The sequence below is a fragment of the Montipora foliosa genome, chromosome 10, assembly GCF_036669935.1.
Source record: "Montipora foliosa isolate CH-2021 chromosome 10, ASM3666993v2, whole genome shotgun sequence".
Taxonomy (NCBI): domain Eukaryota; kingdom Metazoa; phylum Cnidaria; class Anthozoa; order Scleractinia; family Acroporidae; genus Montipora; species Montipora foliosa.
The window spans coordinates 23,125,797-23,135,796 of record NC_090878.1 but is presented as its reverse complement, the minus strand read 5'-3'; the positions used below and the strand labels follow the sequence as shown (position 1 = coordinate 23,135,796).

The 10,000-nt window shown below is 41.9% G+C and overlaps 2 protein-coding genes and 1 long non-coding RNA gene across 5 annotated transcripts in view; 1 reads left to right on the top strand and 2 right to left on the bottom strand.

Annotated features, from left to right (window-relative positions):
• Nucleotides 1-71, top strand: part of LOC137973374 (uncharacterized) — a 10,887-nt gene extending 10,816 nt beyond the window's left edge. For both annotated transcript variants that reach the window (XR_011117217.1, XR_011117216.1), the window contains exon 3: nt 1-71. This exon is cut by the window's left edge and continues 817 nt beyond it. This is a non-coding gene — a long non-coding RNA (uncharacterized lncRNA).
• The window catches only part of LOC137973373 (gamma-aminobutyric acid receptor subunit alpha-5-like), a 21,481-nt gene extending 17,665 nt beyond the window's left edge, over nt 1-3,816 (bottom strand). The window contains exons 1-2 of the mRNA XM_068820171.1: nt 3,663-3,816; nt 630-748 (exon numbers count right to left, since the gene is read on the bottom strand). Of these exons, the coding sequence (XP_068676272.1) occupies nt 630-748; nt 3,663-3,754 (211 nt within the window). The 5' untranslated portion in view covers nt 3,755-3,816. The remainder of the gene's footprint in view (nt 1-629; nt 749-3,662) is intronic.
• Nucleotides 3,817-8,072: 4,256 nt separating this feature from the next.
• Nucleotides 8,073-10,000, bottom strand: part of LOC137972408 (serine/threonine-protein kinase STK11-like) — a 14,598-nt gene continuing 12,670 nt past the window's right edge. The window contains exons 9-10 of one of the 2 annotated variants that reach the window (XM_068819114.1): nt 9,717-9,892; nt 8,073-8,326 (exon numbers count right to left, since the gene is read on the bottom strand). In XM_068819114.1, coding sequence (XP_068675215.1) covers nt 8,232-8,326; nt 9,717-9,892 — 271 coding nt within the window. In that variant the 3' untranslated portion in view covers nt 8,073-8,231. The remainder of the gene's footprint in view (nt 8,327-9,716; nt 9,893-10,000) is intronic. The other variant, XM_068819116.1, reaches the window with a different exon arrangement.

The window sequence follows — 10,000 nt, the reverse complement described above, 5'->3', positions numbered from 1 at the left end:
AAAGGAACGATTTTAATTTGCATTTCACAACGCATATGTTTCGTGGCAACAAATTAAACGTGCGCTTTGTTTTGTTATGAAGCACAGACGCTTCTATATCGGATCAATATTGGATCTTACCGGAACAATCCGGCAAGACAAACAAGGAGCAAAACGAGGCTCTAAGTTGTCTGGAACATATCTGGACCTCGTGTCGACCTAAATCCTTTACTGAGTTAACTTACTCAAATATATATAGCATCTACAAGTGAAGGGTCCAGTTCCTGGCAAATTCTCGGGTTTCGCTCACGTGATCAACAGCCATGTTTTTCAACAAAAACAAAAGAAGACGTTAGCATAATAATAATAGCTTTAAATTCCCGGAGGATTGGATCGGGACACCAACATGGCCGCCATTTCATTGTTTGGGGACACCAACATGGCGGCCGTGACGTCATGTGAAATCCAAGAATAGCCCGATTTCTGGCTGTAGTTTTCCTTCGTGTTTTCACTCGTTCAGCACGACAAAAGCAGAGTAGAGAACCAACATATGGCATCGAACCCGGACCACAATGGTGGGAGGCGAGTGCTCTCACCACTGCGCCTGCCCTGCTAACCTGCAACAGAAAGAGATAGAGCAACGCCCTTACCCCTGTAATGAGGTCTTATCCGCTTGTCGTATCCTTTGAATATTGTATCAAGTATGTGTGTTTTGTTCGGTGCCTCGATTCTTCCACGAAAAAGCTCTTCCACATCAAAATGCTTTCCACTGAAAAGTTCAAAATGGTAGATCAATTATTCAAAGCTCTCTCTTAATGAAAAACGTTTTATAACAGCCCTTATGCTTGATGACGTCTGACCACCTGATTTCAACACAAAGCCTCGAATTCGAAAATAAAACTTGTAAATTTAAGCTTGAGTTGAATCTCAAAGGAGTAAACTCGTAAAAAAAACCCTCAGGCGAACAGCATTGCATGTTCGATGTGAATAATTTTGTGCAAACGAGGCTTGGTTGTGAATTTTTCAGAAAAATTACGTCACCATGCATAAGGCCTATTGTTATAGGTGCCATGACCAAGTCGAACGATATAAAATTGGGTTTTTGCCAAACTGGGTTAAATGTCATGGCAACCGAATAGTTTCTGCGCCAGTCTTAAATATACCCTTCTAGGATCAAGCCACTATAAGCTGTTTTTACACTTCAAAGTTGAAAGAACGTTACCGGCCCTCGACAATTAACTCAGGAGTCATCGAATTCAGCATAATATGACTAGTTTTTACGGGTGGCATTGTAAAAAGATAACCTTTGACCTGCTAATTCAGTTACGCAGGTGATCTTTGTATTAATTTTCTCACACCGGCGTGTCTTTCTTGATCTGTTGTGGCAACCACAACACTTTGGAAGCAAATTTAGTTGAGTGTCAACAGGTAAAGGATGATTGAAGGTGCTTGGTAATTTAATAAAAACAAGAAAAAATGAGGGGACAGAGAGGGGGGCTCCCGGTCCAGCCCTTGGGATATGTCATGTCCACGAAAGTTATTTTTAGACGAGCGAAAGCTTTGTTCTAGCGGAAGTTTGTCTTCCGAGACGTCTGCATGCAGGCCAAGCTCGGTCTGATGTTTGAAAGAAAAGCAAAGATTTCATGTAATGGCGGACGAAGTGGACTTAACGTCTGCATGCAGACGTCTCGGAAGACAGACTTCCGCTAGAACAAAGACTTCCGCTCGTCTAAAAATAACTTTCGCGGACATGACATATCCCGGCCAACGCTCTGAGCCTCCCTCTCTGTCCCCTCATTTTCTCTTGATAAAAACCATCTTAGGGATGGGTCTGCTAATTGAAATCGGCCCATTGAAAAAAACCAAAAAAAAAAAAAGACGTCTCTAACGACCTCCGGAGAAGATCACCCGGTTGCTCTACTGACGGAGCTAAAACAATAAACACTTAATGACTGGCCCCAAGGGAAACAAACTCACTGTTTCCTGCTGTGGGGCCAGTCATTAAGTGTTTTGTTATACCTCCCAACTCAAAATAGATATGTTTTGCTCAGTTTTTGGAAGCTTTCGTCGAAATTTTGCTCTTTGCAGAAGTTTCTCAACGTTTTCACGGCATTGTGGGTGGCCTTGTTAGTAGACTTCGAGCTTTTGTCGCGAAGAAGCTGTTCAATTTCTTCTTCAGTTCTTGTTGTTTGAAACCGTTTAGCTGCAATGACTGCGTAAACATTATTTCCTTGACGCGGCTGGGATACAAAGTTGCCGCTGTTTCAAAGGTGCACGACCTGATCACGTGCGAGTCGAAAGTTGAAGTCGTTGTTTCCCTGGAAGTAGGGGAGTTTTGTTCGCCCTAGGGATTTTGACCCACTGACACGTGACACGTTGGGAGGTATAACAATGATCTTTCTATAACAAAACGAAGTATTATATGAGTGTATATCAAATAAAATGTCGTTCAGTTTTATTATTTTTAAGAGAGAGAGAGAGAGAGTGAGAGAGAGAGAGAGAGAGAGAGAGAGAGAGAGAGAGAGAGAGAGAGAGAGAGAGAGAGAGAGAGAGAGAGAGAGAGAGAGAGAGAGAGAGAGAGAGAGAGAGGACACAGAAACTGGAACAGATTAGAGAAACAACAAACCCATTCCACGTATGACGACGAGTTGTTAAGTGGACCCCAGGACATAATGCTGAAAGGAAAATTCTCTGAATGCAACTTGGAAATTTCCGCACTAAGGCCAACACTTGGCCAGGATTTCTTGCATTCTAAAGCACTTTAAGTTACAATACAATAGTTCAGTTTCATACACACACATACGGCCCTTGGTCTCTCTTCTGGGCGGTACACCACAAATTGTACGAAAAATCGGTCAGTAATGTAGTCGGTGCTAATCAATCAGTGGTGTGTGTCTCTTTCACACGTTTGCTGTTCAAATTTTGCAGTATCCATGAAGTTCACAATTCATGACCACTAGTTACCGCTCCGAAATTAATTAATTCTTCTCTCTTAAAACTTTTATTAAGTATAACGCCGACTCCAACGATGCAAGTTTAAGAAAATGATACTCAACATTCTCCAGGGAGTAATTGCTGTAATTGATATTGGAAGATTTTCTCCTTTCCTTTTGACTGAATATATCTTCTTGCAATAGAATAGAATCTCATGCCCCAGATTTCACCCCAAATTAAGGAAATATCTTTAATTAAAACGTTTTTTCCCCCTGTTTCCGTTTGGTGAAACTAGCATCTTTACTCTTGGAGAGCATATTTCCGCATTTTCCAGTGAGAGGAGATATCATTAATTTAAAAGTTCTCTTTTTCTTTATCTGAATCATATATGTGTTTAATTCCGAGAAACTAAAACAGACAGAGTAGAATTTTACTCCAGAGTGCACAACAAACTGATAAAGGATCTTTAAGACCTTTTTTCGGCTAGTGAAACTAAAACGTTTACCTGAGAAAATATTTTTATCTTTTCCGGATTATACAAGAAAAAAGTTGAGTTTTTCTTTTCGTCCAATAAAAATAACATCAACGGTTAACCTAGTTACTGTTAAGTACTGGTATTCCATTCTCCAAAGTTCAAATCAATCTCCATTTCTTTGGTTTGGAGCATTCTGTGGTCCGCTAAGTCGTGAATGTGTTTGACAAATTCTAGTGTTCTCGGGGATATCATTGAATTTAGATATGATGCTTACCTTTTATTTTCGAGTTTTTTACAACTTGCAGGAGGAAATGATTCCTGCAACAAGGCGAACAGTGAAACCGCAATGAGTCTTCCAACAAACATTTTGTGATTTGCCAATGCGTGAAAAAGGGCTCAGGGTCGTCAGAAGGCAAGTAATGGACAGTATTAAATGCCTTAAGGGAAGAGTAGACTAATGTAATGAATTATGTATGAGATTACAACTGTTCAGAATTAGAGAAATTATTAATAGCTTTGTTAGAGAATCAGTTGGAAAGTTGATTTGTTTTGGCATGCAAATGCAAATCGTTGGGAAAATCGTGCGACGCCGAAAGTCCAGATTTCATTTGAAGCAATCTCACATTTTTAGCAATTTGGAAACAGAAAGGTGCTATTTAGCTAGTCAATATCGAATGAGAATTTTCTGTCAGTATATTTACCGTTGAAACTCTGCAACTTTGTACAATGTGTCATCAATGGCGAAGGGTCTTTTTCAATTGGGTGGCGCGGAGTAGGGGAGGGGTGGATAAAATCCCAGCGCCATACGCTCCGTCTTTTTAAGAGCTGAGACGTTCTCCCCTCCCTCCCCCTCCCCCCATCACCCGACTTACGTTTGAGCTCTACAAGACCCTAGAAGGTTGTAAATGCTATCCTCAGCTCAGCATCTTTCTGGAGATTTGGTACTTAAGCTTGAGATAAACGAAAAGAAGAAAGAGCTGCCCACCCCTCCCTAGCATGTACTATGCTGAGCCGTCCCTGTTGCTAATTTCAAAATAGGATCAGGACACAGCAGACACCCAGCCATCATCAGTGTTTTCACGGTAAGAATCAATTGTTTTCAAGTATGTTTTTGCTGAGCGTTTGCGTCATGGAAATTAATCGATTAACAAACGTATCCAGAAAGGTCTTCTTTGAAGAACTTCCAACTGAGGTGGGCCTCTTGTCGAAAGAAACTGGATCACTATGTCTCTGTAGCAACTGCACTCTGCATTGGTTAAGCTGTTAAGGGAAACAAAAGTACTTAATACGGAACTGTGCCCCATACCGATGCAATTACATCGAAGGTTGGAAAGATCTACGTGGGATCTGGAATAATTGACTTCTAACTTACGGTTTAAATCATAGCTAGGTTGTTTTAAGATCGAGATACCATTGGCGACAAGTCGCTGCATCAAGTCGTTGAAAGCGAAGGTATCATTGACGTCACCGTATTGTCATTAATGACCCAACCACTACGTGATTGGGTGTCGAAACAAAAAGCGTTTGTTTTCTGTGGTTGGCGCATTTGAAAAACAAAAATAACGTTTTCCCCCATTGTGACAGTGAATTCTTTGTCGCTACGAATTGTCACAGATCTCTACAACCAGTACAACAGCGAATCAGCGCTGTCGCACTGTTTACAGATTTGTGACACGTTGATGCGACAAAATACAAAAATTACAGACCAGAGAGCGTCATTTAGTATCTTTCATGAATCCTTGGTAATAGACCATTCTACAGTTCTGTGCTCAGTTTCCAGGCCTTTGAATAAAAGTGAGGCTGGAGTTGACCTTGCTTTGGTACAAACCTCACTGCTTTTATGTAAATAGAAACTCGTTAGCGTTACAACATGATTTACATAAGAAAAGCAATGATGTTTGCATCAAAGCAAGGTCAACTCCAGCCTCGCTTTTATTTAAAGGCCTGGTAACTGAGCACAGAACTGTACAATGGTCTGTGACCTCATTCGCTGTTCTGACATACTGAATTACAAAACAAGTTCATATTTCCCGTCACCGAAATCACAGCGTGTGCACAAAGAGTTCTGTCTCAGTCAGCGACTTGTTTCGGAAGCCATACACAGGGAACCTTCAGCCGTTTGTGGCGTGGGCAAAACGAGCCACCAACGGCTAGCTGGAAATCTCAGCTAAACCATTGTTTTCTCAGCCAAGCATTGGCGTTTTTCCAATAGTTGCCTAGTAACTAAGAGACGACGAACTCTAAACAGTTCAAAGATCATCGTGAGATACAGTTTTTTCTTTCATCGTGCCAGTTGGCGAACAAGAAAACCGCTTACCTCCGCAATTTAACTTTCAAAACTGCAAAATCACTTAGGTTGTCGACCAAAGTTTCTTTCCATAAATGGACGGCGAAATATCTTCCTTCCAGACGCGGTTGGGGGCTGCATTCTTAACCAAAACGTTAATACCCTTCTTCGCGATTTTGCGCAATTTTTTTTTTTCATTTCTAGTTTGCTTTGAAATTACTCGGTCAATTACAACCAAAAGTGTTCCCTGAATTTAACGTTCCGTTCTATCCTTGATTAATTTTGGTATCAGCAAGGTAGAGGAGATGGAACTTTAAAACAGGTCTTTTCACTTAAGACACCGTTTGGACTTCGTCTAGCGTTTGTCAAGTTCATTTAGCGTCGCCCCCCCCCCCCCCCCCCCGATACCTTAGGGGCTGGCTGGCCACAGTGGAAGCCCCTGGGTATCCCAGGCACCCATCTTCCACTTAAGCAAGGCAGTTGGTTAACATGTAAGTACATCCTTCGACGTCAACTTGCAGATCCTATCAGTGTACAAAGCTACCAAGTACCACTGATGTGAGCCTGCACTTATGGGATTGACCGCTGGATGCCCGCTAACTTCGTGGGTCGCTTGACCGCTAAGCTTGTGGACCGCTTGACCGCTTACCTTGTGGACCGCTTGACCGCTGAGCTGATGAGCCGCTTGACCGCTAAGCTTGCGAACCGCTTGACCGCTATTTAAGCTTATGAACCGCTTGACCGCTAAGCTCGTGGTCGTTAACTTAGTTAAAATAAAATTTAACCAAATTAACATGCCTGCGAAGAAATTATATTTGCTCTTCAAATCCACGACGACAACGGCAACGAGAACGTTGTCTGAAAATATTATTCCCCGTTATTGCAACAATTTCGCAATTATTCCAAATCGCTCGGATTGGAAAGTGTGAATCAACATTCCAGAAACAAAATTGGTATGAACGGTATGGATGTTTGGGGAGAAATTGAAAATTCATCGCCCGATGCTCGCGTCCTCCACATAGCCTCAAATTTGATCATTTCAAGTGGTTGTCAGGACGAGAACGGCCAAGAAATGTATCAAAATGTGATACGCACGTGCGGGGCGTGAGAAGCTTTTGTGACGTAAAATAAACGAACTGAAGATGTTAACGACAACGCTACCATACAACAGTGAATCTTTTCTAGGTGGTTTGCAACCAACCTCAAGGTACAAAGATCACAATGGTGCAATGAGCAAATGCAGGTGAACAAAACAAAAGAAGTTTACGAGAGGTCTATGGTTTTCGTCCACCAACTAGGCCGGCCATGAAGTAACAAGGAAACATGCACTTATTTTGCATCTAACCTTGACTTGGAATAGACCTGAAGGAGACTGAAAGGACACTGAAGGAGGCAGTGTGGCCCAGTGGTTAGGGCGCTTGCCTTGAGATCCGGAGATCCCGGGTTCAAGACCCGCTCTGACCACTCGCTGAATTTGTTCCTGGTAGTCCCTGGTTCAACTTCCCAGCTGCACTTGTAAATAGCCAACTGGTGTGCCTCCGGCCAGTTGGGATTCTTAACAGTTGTTGTTCTTGTGTTCTGTTGTTTCGTTGATTGTTTCATTGGCCCTGAAAAGCCCCTATGGGGAGCGGTCAATTAAGTATCTATTGTATTGTATTGTATTGTATTGACCTTTTTACCGATACGGCGGCCATTTTGATTTCTTTTGTTTCGAAAGACATTATGGGATGCCCAGGGGGCAAATTAATATGTATTTGCCCCCTGGGCATCCCATAATGGCTATTCGAAACAATAGAAATCAAAATGGCCGCCGAATCGGTAAAAAGGTCTATTGATGGTTTGCATCTGACGTCACGGCAGCCATGTTGGTGTACAGAACAATGCATTGAAATGTCTTTTGGGAATTTGACTCTATCATTATGCAAAACTTGTGGGGCCTTTTTCCGTTTTTTGTACACCAACATGACCGTCTCATCACGTGGATGCAATCCAGTCATACGATACAAATGCATATTGCCAATTTCGTGCAAAAAAAATGCAAAATACTTAACATTACGAAAAGTTAAAATTTGTCAAGCCACTTTCTCGTTACCTTGGCCGTCGTACTTTTCTAAAGTCGCTCAATTCCTAGTCCGGGAAATTCACAGTTTTTAGTGTTGTCACGCAACGCTCCTTTGTGTGATGGAGCGTTGATTGACAACACTAAAATGGCTGGAAGGGAGACAGCTTTATGTGGTGATGATGAACGCGATTTGAGCGAAACATCGAAATTGAATTTTTTTGATAAAAATTAGAAAAGTGTGTTTGTTTTGGGGCGGAGACTTACAGTATCTTACCACGAGAATTAGTTTAATTCAAGAGCAATTTACCACCAGGAGGAACATGACACATTTGGAATCAGTTTTATGTACAATTTATTGTAGAATGTTTAAGTAAGTGGCAGCAATTTTCGTGAACTGGTTTAAAATAATTGATCACCCCACTAAAATGGTAAAATGTACAAACAAGGTTAGCCCAATAACTTGATACTTTGGGCATAAATTAAATAACTTTGAATCACTGAGCTTTACAGGAACCAAAGCTTGGTCTTTTTAAAATCGATTTTCTTCTGCTTGGAGTAGATGGCGACAAGATTTCACTTGGAGACTCATCTGAAGATTAGAAGAAAGAATAAATATGACCAAAATAACATCAGCATCACCTACACTCTATGTTGGAATGTGGATAGTAGCGCCATATTATGTTAAGTCACATGCGTGATCTGGTCACGCTTCATTTCGTGACAATGTTAGAATACAGGAAGCCTGCAGAGCGGGCGTTTTTTTAATTAACGCTCGTTGGAAGTGGGTTTCGACGAACGTTTCGTTCAAAGGACGCCATACTGGAAGCGCTGCAAGGAAAGAATTGCCACTAGGCGTCCTTCCACCTGAAACCAGTTTCTGTTTTGGCTCGCCCAAGAGCCCAGAGCTCTTTCGTTCAAGATTACGCCATAGAGTAAATCGAAGGATTATTCATCGCTTTTAGCCCAAATACGCCTTTCAGTTATCAAAAAAGGATATGAGAAGAGTGATAAACATTTTTTCAGGGGAGGTATTAAACATTTTTTAAACATTCAATATGAAATCTAAACATTAGTTTTGCCCGTCACAGGTTTTCAGTTCCAACTACAGCCCAAGAGTTAGCCTCTGTAGCAAGTGGTTTGGTGAATTTTAGTTGACGTTATAATGTAATGGCTGCGCGAAAACCTGAACTTAAAAGAGCAAAGCGAAGGATGGGGGAAGGGGGGAGGGGGGGGGGGGCGAGGAGACTCCTGCTCATCCCTCTCCCTTTGCTTGCTGTTTTAAGCTTCTTCACCAAACCGCCAGCTATGCAGGCTACCCAAGAGTCTGCGTGGAAGGAAATAGGGAGCTTACGCATGCGCGTTTTTCAGACGCGGACGACAACAAGAGAACATTTTGCGTGCCAGGACAGTGTTTTCTCCCAGATTGTTGAACTAATCATCTCTAATGGAGAAAGGATACTAAGCAATGCCAATGTGGTTGTGTGGAGACAAGTTAAGAGGGGAAACAAGCCACTTCCGGTTGCTGTACGCGTCTCAAAAACGCGCGTGCCTAAGCTCCCTAATATGGTAACACAAACTCTCTACTCGTTTATGCCACCTTCCGCTCAGTGGGCCAATCAGGACGCTGGAGATGCAACACCAAGATTGGAAATTTAAGAATAAAATTCAAATTTAACAACAGGTATCACATACACGGAGGAGTCAAAACCACTTGAGAAAGTTACTAGGAAGTGTTTTATGAAAGTTAGCGTTAAGTGTGATCCTGAAAAAAAAAGAACTACATGTAGCAATACAGTACCTCAGAACGTTCGTTAAAAATTTGAAGAAATGATAAAAAAACTTTCCATTCAAAAGTTAAAGAAAGTTAAACAAGAAGGTCTTCGGTTCGAAATTTTCGGAGCAGCGACAGCCGAACCCAATCTCCGAAATAGGCCCGAAAGATTTCGGAGTATTTTAGAAGATGCACGCAAAGCGCCTACCTGCTGAAAACGATGCGTCATACCGACTATATTGTTCTGTTTCTTCCTCATCTAAGAATGGATTGTGCAAGTCATCAAGGTATGGCAGCACAGTCATGCTACGCAATGTATCTCCCTCTTCAAGAGGTGGAATCGGTACAAAGTGGCTGCTTTTGTGGTGACTTTTAGATACCCATCTGAAAGAATTAGATATTGGGGAGCAGAAAATACCAATTACTACTTACCCATGGACTAGACCCTAAAATCACGGTGTAAGGAAGTCCATCCGCTTCAACGCTTTCAAC